The sequence below is a fragment of the Pteropus vampyrus genome, unplaced genomic scaffold (genome assembly GCF_000151845.1).
Source record: "Pteropus vampyrus isolate Shadow unplaced genomic scaffold, Pvam_2.0 Scaffold11, whole genome shotgun sequence".
Lineage (NCBI taxonomy): Eukaryota > Metazoa > Chordata > Mammalia > Chiroptera > Pteropodidae > Pteropus > Pteropus vampyrus.
In genome coordinates, this window is record NW_011888792.1 from 686,932 (window position 1) to 709,777 (window position 22,846).

The following is a 22,846-nucleotide window of genomic DNA, read 5'->3' on the forward strand; positions in this document are numbered from 1 at the left end:
GATTTGGAAAGTGCAAATTTTAAACAGGAAGAAAAATATCACCCATAATCTACTGCCAAAAGATGACTTCAATAATAACACACTTTACATATTTTGTCTTTTTTCTGGACATTCTTTTATGTAATTGGAATTATATCTATGATTTTGACCTGTCTTAATATTATGAAATAATCACTTATCTGTTATTAAAAACTCTCCATAAACATTAATTTTTGCATAGAATTGTGTTTTATGTGTGTATCATACATAAATTTCTTATTAGATATCTGGAACCCATTTTTTTCTTTTATTTCATACAACATTTCAATGAGTATCTTCGGTTATTATTATTCTTTGAAGATACTGTCTTAAATACCTTTTAAAAATGCAGTATCATAAAATACTTTCCAGAAAATGTTTTAATCAATTTATAGCTCCACAAACAGTATATGAGTCTTTGTCTTTTTCCACCATTACCACACTAACGTGGTTAGTCTCATTTTTAATATTTACTTACTGCGTCTTTCTAAATGGTTTGTCACCCTACCATCTAAAAACAGCTATTTTATGTCTTCTCTTTTCTCCTCTCCTGTACCAACTTCTTATTATCTGGGCTTTTTCTTCACTGGGGAAAACAGAGATCATCAAACAGGAGTTCCCCATATCCTCCTTTATCAAACCCAAAACCTCCCTTTCTTTGAGCCATGGAGGAATTGTTCCTCCATTTACCAAGAGAAAATCCTTATGCCAGTACTCTGGATCCTTTCCCTTCTCATCTTTTCTCAAGGACCTTCCTACTCTACTTAGCTCCATTGTTTCTTGCACCTTAAAGGTTCTCCCTTTGCTGGATATTTCTTACCACTCAACCTGTTCCATAATCTGCCATTAAAATAAAACAAAAAGCAAAGGCCTGCCTTCTCCTTTTCCAGCTGCATCCTTTTTTCTAAATTCATTAACATATCTCTCAAAAGAGTATTTTTTATACATGTATCTACATTTCTCTCCTTATTAAAAACATGTATAGAAGTGAACTAGTAATTCAGCCGAGATATGAAGATGCGATGGGAGTTAATGGGCAGAGGGAGTTTGCCTATACTCCAGGACTGTTATTGCTAAGTTGAATGATCTGTATGCTGTTAGGTCCATGGATACTAGTTGTCATCCTTCTTGATCCCTAAATAGTTTTTGACAGGGTTGATTTCTCTTCTTTTGAATCTTGCTGCTTATGTGATTCCACACTTTCCTAGTGTCCCCGCTACCTCTGGTTTGGTTTCTGTAGGCTCTTTTTCACCCAACCGGAGTGCTGGAATTCCTTAGGGCCCAGTCATGAGCCTTTTTCCCATGACTTCCTTGGATGATCTCATTTACTCTCATGGCTTTAAATGTCTTCTGTGTGTCAAGGTTACCCAGATTTATATTTGTGGCCATGACCTTTGCAAAGTCATACTTAACATATGCAAGAGGAAATCTTTGATCGTCTTCCTTTTTGATATCAGCTATTCCTCCATTGTTTACTTTTTGAGGAAATGGCAATTCCACATTTGTACATACTTTTTCAAACAGTAACCTTGAAGTTATTCTTGACCCCTCTCTCTGCCTTGGCATTGTCCCCCTTAACACTGCTAATAAATTACTCACTGTATGCTGGGCAGCTTTTATATGTATTTCCCCCTCTCTGGAAGACACTTCATTTGCTTATTGTTGCTTCAAGACTAAAACCCAATGTTAACTTCCTCTGGGTGTTTAATTTACAGGCGATTAAAATTTTATTTTGGTTTTAGACTTTAATTTCTATTTATTTCATCATTTAGAGAATGTGGATTATATGGTTTCAACTTTTAAACTCATTTCAAAGTTTTAGTGGCTTAGGACCTCACTTTTTAAAAATGTTCCAGGGTGGGTTTACATTTTTCTGTATCATATGTTTTTTTTTGTAATCATCCTAATATGGTATTATTAACTTCTCATTTAATTTTTAAGTATTTTTCAGTGTGTGGTAAAGCAGGTTTGAGTATACAAAGAGTCCATTGCTTTCTTGCTGAATTGTACCTTTCTCCCATGCTAAACATACCATTTAGTGATTGTATACACTTTTATATTAATATTATCACTCCAGTGAATTTTATTTTAGCATTCACTTCATATATCATTTGATTTTCAACTTTCCTTAGTCCTTTAGTTTTAGTTGTGATTCTTGTAAATAGTATATAGCTATATTTTTATCTTGGGTCCTTTGGTAGGTGAATGGGCTGATTTTAAATATTATCAGTTTTAAAATCTGAGTTTTCAGTTATTTACTTATGTTAGTTATTAAATAAATATTTTATTGGCACAAATAATTCTTAACCTGAAAATATAATTATCACAGAGGAAGAAATTTCTCATTATCTCAGCACCCCAAAATAATCACTCCTTAACATTTTGCTTTAGGTCCTATATTTATATATGGAGGAAGGAAGGATGAAGAGGGAGCAGATTTTTATGTCAAATACCTTCAACATTGTTGTTAATTTACTTATTTTATGAATTAGTAGCTTGTACTGTAGAGCAGGGAAAAACAACTATTCTTTGTTTTAGCACCAAGCACAATGCCTGATATATTCAGTAAATGTTTAAGAAATGAATCAAAGAAACAAATGAACTTAATTTTTCTTTTGTCACTCTAAAGATTTCCATGGAGAATGATTATCTGGGTCCCCGAAGAATCGAAAGTCTACAAAAAGAAGATGCTGATTGGCAGCGGAAAGCTCACATGGCTGTGCTGTCCATTCAAGATCTTACTGTCAAATATTTTGAAATAACAGCTAAAGCTCAAAAAGGTGAGTTTCCCAGTAAAATCATCCTGGTGTTAGGCGTTTTTGAAAAGGAGTAGTTTAAATATTTTATGTTCACAATAACTGTATTAAAAAGTATATAAAGACCACTCAGATTCCTAGCAGTTAAGGAAGATCAATATTAACACAGATAAATCCTTTCAAACTTTACTAGGTATATGTGTTTACATATACGCCCACCTTAAAAAAATAATAGTAATGGGGTACTGGCATAGTGTAATTCAATTCTTAACACTAACCATTCACTGTTAGAGACCCCACAATTTAAAGGCACAGCCTCTATCTCAGACACTATTCACAAATTTAGGGGGTCATGTTTTCAGGCCATCTGCACTTCTACTGGCTACAAATTTAGGGGTTTCCATACTACTTTTAGGTTCATTTATTTGCTACAGTGATTCAAACAGAACTCAGGAAAGCACATGCTTACAGTATATAAAGGATATAAGTCAGGACAAGTCAAATAAAGAGACACGTAGGGCAAGGTCTGTGAAGGTCCATACCTTTTAACTTCCTTCCAATAGATGGCTGCAGAAATCTTTCCATGGCTCTTTGATAGGCAGTTCAAAATCACTGCTATTTATTATTTTAATAATTTATCTCTTTACCTGGCATTAATATCAGTTAGCATTCAGATTATTTTTTCAGCAAATCCACATTTTCTTAAGTTTCATTTAAAGCAATTTATTCCTTCAAGGTGCCAGCGCTGAATAATACTTTCCTTGATTCCTCAGCATCATTTGGCATTGTCATTAGAAAAATTAAACCAACAATTTGATAGGTGAAAAATAGTATCATGTTTTTAAATTTTGCATTTCTCATTATTAATGAGTGTGTTGATCTTTTTTGTTCTCATGTATTAATTGATATTTACATGTTCTTTCTTATTTTTCCAGTTAATATCTTTTGCCTATTGATCTATGGTAGTATTTTTTCCTGTTGATCTGTAAGAGCTCCTTATATTCATTGATATCTTTATTATATTTATATTATAGTTGTATATTAACTCTGACATCTGTTGCAAATATTCCTAAATTTCCTTTTAACTTTTTTGTTAAATTTTAATTATAAGAACCATCAGCTTTTAAGAATGATTTCTTTATAAATCTTTAAATTATGTTACTTAATTTCTTGTATTTTCTAAAGTAAGTTTCTGTGTTCCTCCAAATAGTTAAAGCCTACTAAAAATCCTTTTATATACTTGGATTTCTTTCTGGACTCTCTTTTTCATTGATATGCCTTATCTGTTTTTATATGTTGTAATTATGGTAGCTTTATAATGAAATTTATTACCCAGTTTATCAATCATCCCGTCATTATTTTTCAAAATAGTCTTGGTTATACTTAATTATTTTCCCCTAAGATAGTATTATAATCATTTTTTTTTAAATTGGAATGATTTCTTCCCAAACTAATATAATTCTGATAAAAACTACAATGTTTTAGAATTTGAAAGAGGACTTTAATATTCATGGGAAAGAGTAAATACTTTGCTATTAAATAAACAAATATTTTATGATAATTTGAAAAAAAAATTGCATAATTGTTATTACCCTGCCATTTATTCAAGTCTCTGTTTTATTCAGGAAAGTTTTGTGGGTTTTTTGGTTTTTGATTTTTATCTAGGCTCTGCACATTTCTTATTTAGTTCACTTCTGGATGTTTTATGTTTTATTTTTGTTATTATGAAAGGACCTCATTCCTTTTAATAGATTTTGAGGTCTTTTTTTTAATCTTCAAATCTTTGATCCTCTTTTAGTGATGAATGTGATATAGTATATTGATGCTTACTCAGATGTTTCACAAAGTGAAATTTGATAGCTATGATGAAAACTTTGTGAATAATTATAGGTGATTTCTATTTGTTGAGGAGTAAAATGAATGTGGTTTGTTTCTTAGATTTAACAAAATGCTTCAGAAAGAATTATACCTAACATTTAGTGTTTGCTATAAGTGCTTTCTTTCATTCTTTTAAGGTATATTTTAGTCAGCAATACCTTTTTGTTTTAATGTTAATGTGAATGATTTTGTCTATAGATGCTGTCAGAGGTATCTGACATTGATGCTTATTGTTACCTTTAAAACTCATTTTACAATTTGAGCCACCAAGGTTAATGTGTCCTATCTTTCCTGTTCCCGAAATGTAGGTATTTGTCTAAGCAGGTGGCTTAGAAAGTTTTGAGTAAACCATATTACTTGCCTCCCCATCCTCATTCTTTTGGAAAGATATAGTATAATATGATTAATGAATTTTGAAAATCTCTTACACTATTACTCCGCCACCATTCTTCATCTCCTAGTCTTTCATGTATATTTCAAATGCACATGAAAATATCTTTTATTTAAAAATACATTATATTAATATGGGATATTACTATAGAACTTGCAGGCATCAAAAGGATAATAAGGGAAATACTACAAACAACTCTCAGCTTACAAATATAACAAAGATGAAATAGAACAATTCCTTGAAAAATACAAATTACTACAAATTAACACAAGATGAAATAAATAACGTGAATATTCTTATAACTATTAAAGAAATTGGATTTGTAGATTCAAATTTCCCCCCACCCACAAAAAAAAAAAGAAAAAAATTCTCCAGGCCCAAATGGTTTCACTGGCAGATTTACCATTTAAATAATAATGTTTCTCTTCCAGAAAATAGAAGAGGAACAGTTTTAATTTGTATGGAATGGGACTAGCAATACCCTAAATCCAAAACTACACAAAGACAATACAAAAAAAGAAAACTACAGATCAGTATTCTACATAATAGATGCAAAAATCCTCAACGAAATATTGACACATTTTAAAATAGTAATAAAAATACTTTAAAACAACAACCATGACCAAGTGGGCCTAATCCTCCTTCTATCAGCATGTGAACATCAATCAATGTAATCCACCATATTGAAGGTTTAAAGCAGTGGTTTTCAATTATGGGTGATTTTGCCACACCTAGCTATGTCAGGAGACATTTTTGGTTGTCACAATTACGGAGGGTATTACTAGCACTTAGCAAATAGAGGCCAGAGATTGTGTTAAACATCCTATGATGCCCATCCTTATGCCAAAGCATTTTCTGGCTCATAATGTCAAAAGTGCTGAGGTTGAGAAACGCCAGTCTTGAAAATATTTTTTAAAAAAGCATGATCAGTTTATCAGTAGATACTGAAAAAGCATTTCACAAAATACAACATCATGTGTGCTGAAAATGCTCAGCAAACTAGGAATAGAAAAGAACTTCCTTAACCTACTAAAGGGCATCTACCAAAACCCTAAAAGCTAGCGTCCTTTTTAATGGAATGCTCCCTCCCTAAAACAGGTGAAAAGTCAAGGATGTTTACTCTTACCACTGCCATTCAGCATAATATAGTAAATCTAAGCTAGTTGTAAAAAGGCAAGAAAAAAGAAATAAAAGACATATAGTTTGGAAAGGAAGAAATAAAATAGTCTGTATTCACAGATAACATTGTTTATGTAGAAAATTGTATGGAATCTATTTTTTAAAACTCTTGGGACTAACAAGTGACTCTTAAGGTCACAGGAAATAAGGTCAACACACAAAAGTGAATTATGTCTATACAGGCAATGAACAATTAAAAATCAAAAATTTTAAAGCAACATCATTTATTATTCCTCCCAAAATGAAATATTTAGGTATGAATCTAACAAAATGTACAGGATTTGTATGCTGACAATTATAATACTGATGAAAGAAATTAACATCTGTAAATAAGTTGATAGACATATTATGTTCGTGGATTGGAATACTCAGTATAGTAATGGTGTCAGTTCATCCCAAAGTGATCTATAGAGTTAACACAACATCTGTCAAAATACCAGTGGTTTTTTTTTTTTTTTTTGGTGGATATAAATGGGCTGGTTCTAATTAAATGGAAGGGCAAAGAACTGCAATAGTTAAAACAGTTTTGAGGGAAAAAAATTGGAAGAATCACACTACCTGACTTTACAAATTACTATAGAGCTACTGTGGCATAGAATTGTGGAAGGGATAGATTCCTCAATCAGTGGAAGAGAATAAAGATTACAGAGATGAACTCAATATATGGCCATTTACTTTTTGATAAAGCTAATTAATGGAAAGCAGCAAATGGTATTGGAACTATTGGCCATCTATATGCAGAAAAATTAACCTTGACCTGAGCCTCATGTTTTACAAAGATGAACTCAAAATGAATCTAAATGTAAAACTGTAAAACTTCAAAAGAAAACATACGAGAAAAAGTTTTTGTAACCTAGAGTTAGACAGAGTTCTTAGCAATGACACCACAAATATAAACTGTAAAAGATATGATAATGAGTATGAACCATAAAAGAAAAAAATTGATAAAATGAATTTCATCAAAGTTAAAAACTTTTCCTCTGCCAGGTACTATCAAAACAATGACAAGACAATAGAATTTAAGGGAAAATATTTGCAAATAACATCTGACAACTTGTATCAGAATACATATGTATATAAGCACTCTTAAAACTCAGTAAACAATGTAATTAATAGTGGGGTAAGAAAATGAATAATCCAGTTAATAAATGGGGAATGGACTTGAACTGACACTTCACCAGAGGATAAGGATGGCAAGTAAGCCCTTGAAAAGATGTTAAATCATTCGTCTTTAGGGTAATGCAAATTAAAACCACAATGAGATACCAACGCATGACTATTAGATTGGCTAAAATAGAAAATGCTAACAATACCAAATTCAGACAAAGATGCAGAGTAACAGGAACCCTTCCTGCATTGCTGGTAGAATTGCAAAATTGTAATCTCTGGAAAATGATTTTGCGATTTCTTATGTAGTTAAAGGTACTTTTGCCATATGACCCAGCAGTCTCTCTCCTGGGTATTTGCTCTAGAGCTGTATGGTAATTTTTAAAATAAAAACTAAAAACAGTACGTTATGTTATTAATAGTTCCTTTGAACATTTAAAGATCTTTTTATACTGTAAACTATTTTTAACTATGTACTTGGTTTAGACTGCCTTTTAGATGCACTGTTCTTGATGTTTAAAAAAAAGTCTTTGCAGCATTGTGATTTAAAAAAAATATAACCATTACAGAAAATTTAGATATTAGACGAACAACAAACTCCACATCTGTAATCCTACCAGCCTTGTGCAACCACTTTGCGTGTCAATTTTTTTCTACGCTTGGTTTATTATATATAATTGCAATAATTCTCTGTATATTCTGATGTATAGTTCATAGTTTATACAATTTTGATTATTTTATTTTATACTTTGCTTCTGCAGTTTCAGGCAAAACATTTTTTATGTGATTACAGCATCATTCTGGAGTTTCAAATGCTTCATCAAAGTCTTTGTAGACTTTCTTTATATCTAAGTTCTGGTGATTTTATCTTAGCAGGAAGCCCTTCAGCCCAAACAAGGAGAGAATAGGTTTGCTTGACCTTTTAATTTTCCTTTTCTGAGCATGTTTTCCTTCTCCCATGTAACAGAAACAGAATAAACATCTCTGTGTGGCTTTATGCTGTTGAGATTAATAGCCTTCCTTTTTGCTTCCAATCAGAAGATAACTTCTTTTTAGAAGAGGTATAAAACAGGTCCTTCTTTTATTTCCTTCCTTATACAAAAACAGATGTAACCTAATTTTGATATATTACTGCTCATCTTTTAAAAACATCTTAAATGAGCCTGTTTCTGACAAGTACAAATTAGAACATTAAGGTTTTTGTTGTTGTTGTTGTTTGTAGCTTTAACATGATACCTGTAAACACCAGGACTGCGTAGCCTTCAGAGATTCTTTTTACTTAAAGTGATCATCATAGAGTATTATTACAGTGTTGTTATCCTGTATTATATAACATAATGTAAATGGTCATCTTAGCAAGAACCTTTATTTTTGCCAGCAGAGGTTAGTATCAATTTGTTTTATGTCTTAATATCCTTTTTAAAAATTATTATTAATAGCTGTGTACGATCGAATGCGAGCAGATCAGAAGAAATTTGGTAAAGCATCATGGGCAGCAGCCGCTGAGCGTATGGAAAAACTACAGTATGCAGTTTCTAAGGAGACTCTGCAGATGATGAGAGCTAAAGAGATCTGTTTGGAACAGAGGAAACATGCACTAAAAGAAGAGGTAACAAAAACTCAGAAAAATATATAAATTTTTTTAAAAATTAAGATTTGCTACTTGATTTTTATCTTTGTACAAGACTAACATTTTTCTGACTCTACAGGCAACTGTTAATTTTGCACTCTATTTGTGAGACAATGATAATACTCATGATGGGGCCTATGATTTGAGTTGCCACTAATAGAACAGTTAGACACATGGTATTTTCACAGTATCACAGTGTGACTGTAGGTAGCAATGCACTATTAAAACAAAAACAATGATGTCAGAATTTCTTTGTTGTCTTTAAATTTTTTTGTACTGTAACATTCAAAGCTTTCTGATAATTAGTTTTACTGCCCAGAGAAGTTTAGTAAAAATCCTAAGGCAGTAACATTTTGTTAGACTTGATTATATTATGCTCAAACCATTACCTTTTGGAACTTCCCGTTTTATTCCTTCTGGAACAAAGCAGGGTTAAATAGAGGTCCAATTTGACTGTGCTTCATTAGAATCTGTTCATGGATACAAAAAAATAAAAAAGGAATAGTCTTAGAAATTCTTGAAAAGAGTCACTGATATATATGTTAGAATATATCTAAAAGCAGTTGTTCAAAATTGACTCTCTTTCCCATGTTATGCATTATATCTCTATGACTTGTTTTATACCAGAAAATTGAACCTCTTATTCCCCTTCACCCCACCTTTATAAAATTTTTCATTTTCAGTTGACATTCAGTATTATATTAGTTTCACATATACAGCATAGTTTAAAGAGTTCTTTATGTATTCTAGATACGTCTTTTATTAAATATATGACTTGTACATATTTGCTCCCATTCTGTAGATCAACCATATTGGTTTTTAAAACATTAACTATGTATTTGTGAAAGCAGTACATTTTTGTCTGCAGAGAAGAACAAAATGTTGTCTGTTTTTATCAATACAGCTTTATTGAAGTTTTTGGGGCTTAGGTATACCAGTATAGTCATCATGGACATTTAAAAGTACATATGCTTATCTCTTGTTAAAAAAAAAATAGTATATGAGATGAAATAGCGTATCACGTCTGTGATCCGGGAAGAAATATTTTGGATTTTAAATTGTAGTTTTATTTTTTTCTTACATTTTCTTAATTGTTACTATTGTTAAAGATAATACTGGAACTTGCCTTTTCCTGGAACCTTTTCACACTTTATATCCAGAATCTGTTTGCAAAAATTTCAGACCCTTCTCATATTCCCCTGAGGCATTTCTACTATAGTCTCCTTTCTACTTAGCTTTCTCTTTATGTTACTACCTTCTGGAATTTTCTTAAGTTCTAGAACTTTTAAAACTTAAAATTCTAGCATGTTTTTATTGCCTATAAAGTAGAGGTACCACCCTTTGTTTTCATCACACTGACTAGCTTTATTGTTCTAACCAGGCTGACAGTTGGGTTGTACTGACAACATAGAGTGTCTAAAAGAACTGCTGAGTGTAAGATTTCTGACTACTTGCTACTGCAAGAACATTGTTCTTACTGGAATTGGTCTAGGGTGTTGGAAGGGTGAGGCTGAAATGGGCCCTTAGAGTCTGGGCTGATGATTATCTGTGGGGTCATTTTCCCTGGGGCCATCCTATTACCTTAATAATCTGTTTTTGATGTTCTGGATTGTGTTTGAATTCTTCAAAGGTTTTGGTAAAACTGTCAGTCATTCTTGCCATGTTTATGCTTGTTGTGTATATATAATGTATGTATTGTGCTTTTTATATGTATCTGTGATGTACTGTACCAGTTTTATTAGCATTAATTTAAGGTGACCACATTACTCACGAGAAACAGAAACAGAACAAATGTCAATTATTAAGCCCATCCCAAACAAATGCTTTGCCAGCGAAAGTTTTATAATACAGTACTACCCATTAATTTAAGTTATGGGGGAGACTTTCGTAGTTTAAAATATGTTGATAGGTTGTATCTCCTCAGGTATTTTAGAGACAACAACTTCCTGACATGACAGAAGAAACCACTTTAAAAATTACAAATAGAAATCAAGTTGAAAATAGTAATATTTTCTATGAGTATAATGCTGAACTTGAAACAAAATTTCTAAATTAATGCTGAAATATTAAATATTACCTGGGCAAGCAAAATTCTATTTGACTTTTAAGTTTTCTTCAACTACACTAAATAAGTACCATTTCTTTTAATCTATCTCCTTTTTAACTTGTTTCTGTCTTGATTGTAGTCATTTTACCCTTTTTAGGTCACAGTCTACTTGCCTCTTTAATAATTTGAAAGTTAAGAACTCTGTACTCAGAGAAATACACATACACATACAGCTTTGCACACAAATTTAGTAGGTTCCCAAATAATCTGTACCTGAGCCTCTGACCCAGATTGTCCTCAGATGTTCATATTTTCCCATCAAAAACTGAAACTGTCAGTGCCTTTATGGCCCATTACTTTGGAAAGAATCCAGGTTTACTTAAATTATTTGTGACTACCTTACTCTACTTTTCAGTAGTTACTCCTCACCAATTCAGATTTTAAAATAATAGCACAGGGGCTGGATGAAAAAGTTGAAGGGATTAAGAAATACAAATTGGTAGTTAAAAAATAGTCACAGAGATGTGAAGTACAGCATAGGGAATATAGTCAATAATATTTAATAACTGTTATAGTGCCAGGTGAGTACTAGAGTAATTGGGGGGATCACTTCGAAAATTATATAAATGTCTAACCACTCTGCTGTACACCTAAAACTAATATACAATAATATTAAATGTCAACTCTAATTGAAAAAAAAAAAAAACCAGCACAATCTGATATACTTGTACTTTCAGACATATTTTAAACTACTGGACAAGATTAAACTGCATATAACCACACAAAGTTAGGAGTAGGATATATATTGGAAGTATTATTAAAATAAGGTTAATTAATGAAATAGTGATATTTTCTTTATAGTTATTCATTGAAATAGGTACTAAAGTTAAGATACCATCAGGAAATAAATCATAGAAAATATAGTCACATCTCACCTTGCGGACTGTTATCTTCAGGTTAACCATGTTCTCTGGTTAATAGGAAATTAACCAGAAAACTACTTGGATTTTAATCCTTGTGGTTGAAAGTTCTAAAAATATGTCAGTATACTTTCTTGTCATGTAGAGAATTTTAGTCATTCCCCATCCATTTTAAAAAAATTATTTTTTGAGGTCATCTCTATGAACATATATAAACTGCTAGAGCTGATTATAACTATATGTTATAATCATATAACATATAGTTATATGATTATAACTATATGTTATAATCTGATATACTTGTACTGAACAACCCCGAGGCTAGTTCCTTATTTCATAATTTTGTCTTTCTCTTAAAAGCACATGACTAAATTATGATTAATTAAGGTTATGTTCCTCTATGTCACTTTATTGAAGTCATCAAGTATTTATTGAGTATTTACAGTATACCACAGTGGACATTGAATTCTCAAATATAATTCTTTATACTACAGTCCCATGAGCCATTATCTGAAACCCCTAAATTTCAGAATTCTTAGTTTTTTAGATTTTAGGAAGCCAATTTAGGGCATATAACTTCCAGACAAGAGTTAGTATTCCAGTAATAAAACATACAGATATTACATTAAATGGAATAAATAGGGACTCACATCAATTCATATCATATATTCCTACAAATGAATTGTGAGGTTAGGTTTTGACATCAAAGAAATTAGTGATATATTCAGTTTTCTAAGATTTCTGAAATGTGGAATTTTAGACAGTTCTGTCATCTTACATGCATTATCTATATTTGTATAGCTGTTATTGGTGGAACCTGTATTTATACTCAGATGTCTGTTTCTAGGTCGTTTGTCCTTGCCGTCTTTCCCACTTAAAAAGGCTAGTCTTGATTGAGAGCTTGCTGACCTTGCCTTTAATGTTATTTCTCTTATGCTGTGCATGGTTTTTATGACCACTGTTTGAACCTTCATTTCATTTCTTGTCTACTGCTATATTCTCTGTAAGTCACACAGTGGTGGATGCTCAGTGAATATTTGTTGAATGATTGGCTCAACCCACAGATACTCTGAAAGCTGTTTTTCATAGCCCCTCATGTGTCATGGGGTTTTCTAGCACAGTAGGGTGAAAGGCAAGACAAAAACATCATTAGTTTATATAAATTGCTTTATATCTTTTTTCACGATATAGTCAGTCAAGATAGGTACACATGAAAACTACTACATTGTGCACGGAGGAAAGGATCATCTGTGTGGTCAGTAGTGCGTGATGTACTTATGTGGACATATGGACGTCGACTGGTACTTCATTTCCTTGCTAGATTTACTTTTCTGTATGTATTAGAATGGTGCCCTCTGCTTTTGCCTAGTAGGAAAACTATCTTTGGAAGGAATTGGGAGAATTGGGTCTAGTTCCAACATTGCTGATATTACCTGGGTTACTTTGGAAGTCACAGTTTGGTTGGGGTTGGGGTCTTGATATCCTGATATCAAAAGTGTTTATTTAGAAGGGTGAAAGTTGAGCTGAGTAAAATTTCAAGGTAGCAGAGTTTTTAATGGCACTTGATTGTCTACTTTTTTGAGCACTTAACCTACTTTCTAGGCTTCCTTCTTGTCCAGGGAAGTACTACCCCCAAGTATAACAAAGATGTGCCATCTGTGGTACCTACCTTCTCTCCATGGCTCCATTGTCTGGAATTGGTTCTCCTTCCACTCTGGATTCCCATTCCCTTAGTTCTGTGGCTGTCAGCTGAGTTAGGTACCAGGAAAAAAAAATCAGTCTGGAAACTTCAGATGTTATAGGGAAGAGATTCGGAACAGTGTAGCCTTCCCATATCTCTCCATGCTTTTCACTAAGGATTTCGCCTCTGCGTTGAAGTTTAGATAAACCCGAGAGCACTGCTTTGCTCTCTCAGACTTCCCTGACATTTCTCCCTTTCTCCTCAGTTTATTCCATAAAAGTCCTCTCTGCCCTGGTACTACAGCCCTTTAACTTTTCCTGGGGCCCACCACTACCCTATTATTTGTTCTTTCAGAGGTTGGGATTTAACAGATCCCTTGTGTGCACCTTTGCCTCTGATAAGGTTTTGTCCTTCTGAACCTAGCCATTGCAAATCCACCTTTGGACTCCCTTACTATGAATAGAACTCACTAAACCAGAAAATTGGGGGCGAGGTCACTTACTGTAAGAGAATACCCCCTTCCTTTTTCAGTTTGATATATTTGTTGTATTCTGGTATCACTGTGCATCTCAAGTGTTTTTAAGGTACATGGGCCCTGGGCAGGGATCAGAATATTGTTCTACTTGCAGTTGAGGTAGCTGACAATGTAAAACTATGTCAGCAAGGCACTTTGAATTTCCTTTCTTAGCCAAAGAATCAAACAGGAGAATGCTAGAGGGGAGCCTTAGCACAGTGTCATGAATGTGGCAGATAAATGGTCAGAGAACTAATAGCCTGGACCAGACAGTGAACAGTATCACTGGAGAACTGATCTTAGATGGTTTGTAGACTGATTCACACTAAGATTTTACTGATTATAATTCCCCACTTAGAGAATAAAGCCTTCTAACATCAAGTATTTTACCTCTTTGTATGCTGTGCTCATAGAAAGTATGGGTGCAGATAACAGAGGAAGATGCATCCTGGAGCTGTGGTCTCCAGAGCTGGACAAGAGCTCCAAGATAGTATGTAAAGGGATGCTTATAATTTAAAGTAAGACTGGGAGTTTCAGAAAAGAAATCACTCCTAGGTTCTTCTTTTATGACTTTGGACAAAAACAGCAGAATTTCATTTTGTCGACATTCCCCTCCACGAACCACTATAATTAAACCCATTTGGGGTTTGTTCTATATATATTGTGTGTTATTGTCACTCATAACATATTACCTAATACAGCAGGACCACTGACTTATAACTTAGTTTATTAAATACTTATTTTAAAAATGTTTACAACATTTATTAAACAGCACTGTATTTAATTCATCTGATTATTTTTAAATGTATATTGTTGCACATTTAGACCATAGCCTAACTATTGCTTCACAGTTCAAAATTTTTGTTAAAGAATTTTGAAATTATATACTAAGAAGAATAGAATCATTAGGTAAGACTATAGATATCTAGAATGTAAAGGAAAGGCTGGAATCTTGTTTAGAACATACTCTCTTTATATGCTAACATATTTCACCTAACTCACCAGCCAGAAGGGATTATTTTGTAGCAATAAGAATTCACTGTCTTGTCCCCTCCAACCAGAAGTGTTCTTATTTTTATTTTCAATGCAGATGCAGAGTTTGCAGGGTGGTACAGAAGCCATAGCTCAGTTGGATCAGTTAGAAGCTGATTATTATGATCTGCAACTTCAGTTGTATGAAGTACAGTTTGAAATCTTGAAGTGTGAAGAGTTACTATTGACAGCACAACTGGAAAGCATCAAAAGACTTATATCAGGTATGGTGTACATTTAACCACATAAGTCCACAAAAGATTGAATACTTTATAAGATGTAATGGCTTTGCCTGAGGTTACAGAGCCAATTAAGTGGATTAGAACCCTGTTCTGTCTTTGCAGCCCATGCTCTTAACAACTACCCCTTGTTGCTATTCTATAACAGAAAAGAGAGATGAAGTGGTGTATTATGACACTTATGAAAGCATGGAGGCCATGCTGGAGAAGGAAGAGATGGCAGCGTCATTGCATTTACAGAGGGAAGAGCTACAGAAACTTCAGCAGAAAGCACGCCAGCTAGAAGCAAGACGTGGACGGGTTTCAGCCAAGAAAGCCTACCTCAGAAATAAAAAGGCATAATACATTAAGAATTTATTGAATATATAGCTGTAATTTTAAATCTTGCTTTTACGTATTACCTAATCTTTGATCCATAGCTAATAATTCTAACCCAGTTTGTCACTAACACTTGCATACCTTTTAAAGCAAAGTAAGAGTTCTTATGGGGTGTATCTTTAGATCCTGCTGGAGTTACTGGGTAATTATATGGTATATGTAACATTATCACCTTTCTGAAATCTGGGAAGAAATTTAATTTCAAAACACGACTAATCTCTGTTCCTGATAAGGGATAGTGAACCTGTATCTTCATTTTATAACTAAAGTAACATAGGTGTTCAGTAGTTAAATGACCCAAGGAAAAGCAGTTAGTATAGGGCAACATTAGGATTCTATACTAGGTCTGTGTGACTTAGAAGCCTGAGTCATTATAGCACTATATCATGTCACTATATAATGCTGCCTTTATTTTCCCCTGGAGACTGACCTGGACTGGTTCATTTCAAGAATCTCTTGTTAGGCAACCGACTTCAACCCAGTATTGTAAAAAATATGATATAAACAGTTGCTTTATTGGTTTAAAAGGTCATTTCTTAAATGCCTTTCTCTGGTTAGAAGAGTTAATCTTTTGGTAAACTTTGAGAATATTGGAAACTAATGTAAACCCTTTTAGCTGGAGGACTTGTCAAAAGAACCCAGGGAAAATTAAGACTTAGCATGCGCCACTAAAAAGTTGCCAGATGATAGTGCATTGTTTTGTAAAGAAGCACATATCTCCTATTTTATATTGTGTTCTTATTTTTATATGATTAAAAAAAGCATACCTATATTTTCTTTATAATTCCTAATTTCTGGTCTTTATGGTCTCTTTTTGTTCTGAAGTCAATGACCAGAAGATTCAGATTTCATGATATTGTTTAAACCAGTCCAAGCAAAGTCATGTTTTTTAACTCATCACAGGATACAGACCTTAAGCCAAGAGTTGTATGTCCCTTTTTACCCAGAATAATTTAAAGAGTACAGTAAGACTTAGAATCTTTTGACCACAGATTTTGGAACTGTGAAAGAGACCTTTGAGATTATGTAAGGACACCATCCTTCTACTCTGCCTTGCCCCCATCTCTCCTGCTCTAAAAAAGAGAAATCAAGAGTTCTAGAGAAGCTTTAATAGTTTGATAGAAGAGTCTTTTTAAGATCCTGATTATTTGGCTTATGTTGCTTCATACTTCTAATGAGAAACCAGAGGCCATTTGCTTGGTATTTTGCTATGTTAAGATTAAAATTTATCAAGTAAACCCTGGTGTATGGTGTTTTGGCTCTTTTAGATTTCACATATATTAAAACATATTTTATGTATTTATAGGAAATTTGTATTGCAAAACACAATGAAAAATTCCAGCAGCGCCTTCAGAGTGAAGAGGAATATAGAACCCATCATACACTACAACTAGTAAGTTTGGACTCTTGGAGACTTAGAACAAAAGTTTGATTTTTACATTTATCAACATGAATAAAATCTGTAAAGAATAAGAAGATATTATATGTAGATGTTAGCAATAGTTCACTGTGTATGTACACGTACTTATAACTTAGAGACGTTCTAGGCAAAAAGCACACACATGCATAACTTCTCCTATTAGCAAAATCTCACACAAGAGGGGTACATTTGTTACAGTGAACCAACATTAACACATCATCACTCAAAGCCCATAGCTTACATTAGAGTTCATTCTTGGAGTATACATTCTATTGGTTTTGACATGTATAATGACATGAATCCACCATTAATAGTATTATAATATTTTCACTGCCCTAAAAATCCTCTGTGCTCTACCTATTCATCCCTCTCTACCCAAACCTCTAGCAACCACTGATCTTTTTACTGTCTCCATAGTTTTGCCTTTTCCATAATGTTTAATTGGAATTACACAGTACGTACCCTTTTTAGATTGGCTTATTTAACTTACTGGTATGCATTTAAGGTTTTTCCATGTCTTTTCATGGCTTGATAGCTCATTTCTTTTTAGCACTGAATAATCCATTGCTTGGATGTACGACAGTAAGTTCATTCACTTACTGAAGGGACATGTTGGTTACCTACAAGTTTGGGCAATTATGAATAAAGCTGCAGTAAACACCAAACAATCTTTTGTGTGTACATAAGTTTTCAACTCTTTGGGGTAAATACCAAGGAGTGCATTGCTGGATCGTATAGTTAGAATGTTTAATTTTTTTTTTTTTTTTGTAGGACATTTACTAAGTGTCTTCCAAAGTGACTGTTCCATTTTGCATTCCCACTAACAGTGAATGAGAGTTCCTGTAGCTCTGCATCCTCACCAGCATTTGGTGTTATCAGTGTTTCAGATTTTAGCCATTCTGATAGATGTGTAGTGATATCTCATGGTTGTTTTAGTTTGCAGTTTCCTAATGACATATAATGTTGAGCATCTTTTCATAATGTTTATTTGCCATCTGTATATCTTCTTTGGTGAGGTGTCTCTTCAGAGTTTTTGCTCATTTTTTTTAACTGAGTTGTTTGCTTATTGTTGAGTTTTAAGAATTCTTTGCATGTGCTCTGTAATCGTCCTTTATCATATATGTCTTCTGCAAATGTCTTCCAATCTGTGCCTTGTCCTTTCATTCTCTTGACAGTCTTTCTCACAGGGCAGAAGTTTTTAATTTTAATGAAGTCCAGCTTACCAGCCTTTCTTTCATGGGCTGTATCTTTGTTGTTGTATCTAAAAAGTCATCACTAAACCTAATGTCATTTATATTTCCTCCTATCTTATATTCTAGGAGCTGTATAGTTTTGCATTTTACCTTTAGGTCTGTGATCCATTTTGAGTTACTATTTGAGTTACTATAAAGGTTGCAGGTCTGTAGCAAAACTTTTTTTTATAACTGTCTACTCTATTGAATTGCCTTTGCTCCTTTGTTAAAGATCAGTTGATTATATTTATGTGGGTCTATTTTTGAGTTCTGTATTTTGTTTCACTGATCTAGGTCTTCTGTCTCTCTGAAGAAGCTTTAGGATCAGCTTGTCAATAACCATAAAGTAAGCAGCTAGGATTTTTGATTAAGATTGCATTGAATCTATAGATCAAATTGGGAATAATTGAAACCTTAACAATATTGAGTCTTTCTATCCATGAGCAAGAAATTAATCTCCATATATTTAGTTCTTTGATTTATGAGTTTTATAGTTTGCTTCAGTAGATCTTGTACATATTAGATTTGTACCTAAATCTATTGATCTCACCCCCCCCATGCTAATGTAAATAGTATTGAAGTGGTAATGTATATAGTTTTCAATATCAAACTCCAGTTGTTGATGCTGGTACATTAGACAGTTGTTGGCTTTTACATGTCAGCCTTGTATCCTGCAACTTTGCTGTAATAGCTTATTAGTCCCAGGAGTTTTCTTTTTTTGTTGGTTCTTTCAAATTTTCTATATAGACAATCAGCATCTGCAAATACAGTTTTATTTTTTTCTGTCCCAATTTGTATACCTTTTATTTGCTTTTCTTGTCCTGTTGCATTAGGTAAGACTTCCAATAAGATGTTGAAAAGGAGTGCTTAGAGAGGACATCTTTGTCTTTCTTGATCTTAACAAGCTTCTAGATTTCACCAGTAGAACGATATTAGCTGTAGGGTTTTTCGTAAATGTTGTTTATAAAGTTGAAGACGTTCCCTTCTAATTACACTATGCCGAGACCATTAGTCCGGTTTTTAAAAAATCACATTAAAAATCTTCTATTCCCAGTATTACTGTACCTCATCATGCCTGCAGTATATTATCCTGATAGTAGTCTTTTCAGACACATGTCTTAGGTTAGTTAACACCAGTGATTTGTATTTCATTAAATAGTAGAAATGCTGACATGACTATATTACTATATATGCTTACTTAAATTTTTTTTCTTTAGTGTCACACTAAAGGCCAAAGGGCTAAAATTTGTCAGTATTATCACTTAAGCTCATTTTGGTACATGTTATACTAAAGCCCCTTATTCTTGATTTTAAACATATAAAAGTAGCTGAACTACCCGTTAACTGTATGATTCACCTTTCTCTTAAGAGTGTAGAAATAGCAAAATTAATCATTGTACTTTTATTTTTCATTACTATTTTCATGGATCAAAAACAGCTTTGTAAGAAAGTTTAGACAAAGGGACCAGCACAGCAGGTGTATGAGAGTGCCCCTTACTGTCACCATCAGTACCTGCACTGTCAGCTTGTTATTGAGGTTCCACACTTAGAATTTGTTCCTTATTACATGAATATTTTGACTTCTGATGAAATGCCAATACTTTGGTGGATGGAGTAACTAAATAACTTTTTAGAATGAATAGCAAATTCTTTCTCAAAGAGTTGTATAGGGTAAAAGAAAAGTAAAAATGAAGAAATTGATATTTGGAGGAATCTCAAAGATAAATATCATCTGCATAATGTTATTTGCCTAATACCAACTTTAGGTGGAATACTTCATTGTGGAAGAATGAATCCATTAACCATCTAGTCATTTTAACATGCATAGATAGAGGGAAATGAAAGTTGACTTAAATCATTGTTTTTCAAAGTTAGTTTTAAATCACCGTTATCAAAATCTTTTGGGTGGTAGATTGTTTAAAATATAAACCCCTAGATTTTAGCCTTATTGTTTCAAAAATTTCTTCTAGATATTTTTGCAAATTAAATATGTAAGACTAAGGTAGTATACTATTTAATAGTAAGCTCTAAAACAGAATAGTTTAAAATATATAAAATTACTTGCATATTACTTTGTTTTTTTAAGCTCAGAGACAAACTGGGTAAGGGAAGGAAATGGTAGTCAGGAAACAAGTCAGTTCTCCCCATTAAAAAATGCATTCTTGTTTTATGTAACCATACTCATAAATCATGGGTTTCATTTCAATAAAGTACCAGTACCATGGAATACTTTTAAGCTGTAGTTTATGGAAACTGATCAGACCTTTTTTGATTATTTTGCTCACGATGGCTTCTTTTAATACTACTTCCTCTGTGCTCTGGTATGTGCCCTGCACAATCATTGTTCTCATTTTCTTAAAACAATACTTTGTTATGAAAACTTTTTATTGTTTTGAAACATAATACATACATAATGTACATATAAAGAAGTATATACCTCATAAGTATATAACTTGAAGAATTTTCACAAGGTGAACATAACTATATAACCAGTACCCAGACTAATAAAGTTAACAGAAACCCACTTTGGGTTACCTTTTGTTACCATCCAGTAAGTACTCCCTGCCACAGCTTCTCTTTTTCTAAGTTTATTTTGATTCATCTTGGAGTTGGTTAGATTTCATTAAGATACTCTTTCAGGAAAGTTTCGTGGTTGCTGTATTTTCTGAGTTCTGGCATGTTGGGGAATGCTTGTCTGTTTCCTTTATACATAAAGGACAGTTTGGTTGGGTCATGCTATCAGTTTCCTCTCCATCAAAATTTTAGAGACACTGCCAACACTGTCTTGTAGCATTGAATGTTATAATGCAGAGGCCCAAAGTAACCCCCACCCACACGCCTTTATAAGACTTGATTTTTCTTCCCAGATAGACATAACAAGTCTTTATTGTAGAATTTTAGTGTAGTAACTTTGTCAGTTGATCATTGTGCACGAGAGTTCCTGAAACTCGATACACACTTTTAGTCTGAAGAGTCAAGCCATCCTTTAGATTTTGTTATCATCATCCAAGACAAATGTCAGCAGTAACTCTTATTAGAAATTATATTGTCCAGGACAAAGCTGGTGGGGAAGAAGAGAGAGGTAATAGAATAAGAGAATAATGGAGGATTGAATTGGAAAAGGACAGCAGACGAATGGAAGAAAGACAGGTTAATGATACACTGGAGACCACCATCACCTCCATATGAAATTATCTGATCTTGTGGGAAGCATTTCTAATTTTTTAAAATAAAGTAAAAATAAAGCCATAACCCATCTACCTATCTAGAAAGCCTTTTCATTTATTTAATATTTGTTCTGCCAAATGAGATTTAATTAGACAGCTTATAGGTGATTCAACAACATGGGAAATTTTTTAAATTTTTGTGCAGATTAACCGGCAACTGTAAGGTATGATAAACCAAATGATTCATGTATAATGCTGTAAGTACTTTTCTTTTTTACTATGCCGGTTATATTGGTTGATGTAATGTGTAATATCTAAATTACTGACCAACTGGTTGCTGATTTTATTTTTAAGGTCCACTATTTGAGTTAGCAGAATACAGCAGCTACAAGTATTTCATACTAAAATTGTTTAAGCCACAGCTCCAAAGATGAAACATTTCTTAGTTCACAGAAGACTTTATTTTACAGAGCAAACATCTTGAATTGGGAACAAATGCAGAATATAAAAGAGTATTATTTTTGTCATTTTGAATTTTAAAATGATAATTTTTATTAAAAACTAATAGTTCTTCATTTCATAAAACATTTTATCTAATGCATTATTCTCTGGAGTTATCCAGTTTACATACTGGGAGAACTCTTTTCCTTTTTTCCCATTAATGGGATAGACTGTAATAGAATTACTATTAATTTTTTACCAGAAGAGAGAAAAATTACATGATGAAGAAGAACGAAAAAGTGCCTGGGTTAGCCAAGAAAGACAGAGAACACTGGATAGACTTCGAACTTTTAAACAGGTAATAAAAGTATGGTCAGTTTATTATTTTCCATTGCTTTTTATATAGAGCTACATGCGTACTCCAATTGTACGATTTCTTTGTATGAGAATACTTGGTTTTCCCTTTGTTATTTAAAAAATAATTATAATCATGGGAGTCCTTTTTATTATGTTTTTAAATTAATTTTTGGATTGGATGGCTGCCTGTCCTCTCATTCCCAAAATTAATATCCTTGTGACCCTCGGCCTACCACTTTAGTATAAGAGGAACGGTCCAGGCCTCTGGGAAGCTTAGATTCCTCTTGAGTTTTATAAAATTAGTTCACAACCAACTGTCCATTTCACATATCAACTTATTATTAATTCCACATACATCCACCTATGTTAATAATCTGTGGAAATGACCACTGGCAGAATTAAAGGGTGGATCAACATACATGAGAAATGCTTCAGCAGTTCTCTTACCAGGCTAACCCA

General features: G+C 33.0%; 1 protein-coding gene across 1 annotated transcript in view; it reads left to right on the forward strand.

Annotated features, from left to right (window-relative positions):
- The window catches only part of JMY (junction mediating and regulatory protein, p53 cofactor), an 81,258-nt gene that overhangs the window by 47,585 nt on the left and 10,827 nt on the right, over positions 1-22,846 (forward strand). Inside the window, exons 3-8 of the mRNA XM_011377333.2 lie at positions 2,648-2,798; positions 8,769-8,938; positions 15,212-15,377; positions 15,541-15,728; positions 17,077-17,163; positions 22,293-22,388. Coding sequence (XP_011375635.1) covers positions 2,648-2,798; positions 8,769-8,938; positions 15,212-15,377; positions 15,541-15,728; positions 17,077-17,163; positions 22,293-22,388 — 858 coding nt within the window. The remainder of the gene's footprint in view (positions 1-2,647; positions 2,799-8,768; positions 8,939-15,211; positions 15,378-15,540; positions 15,729-17,076; positions 17,164-22,292; positions 22,389-22,846) is intronic.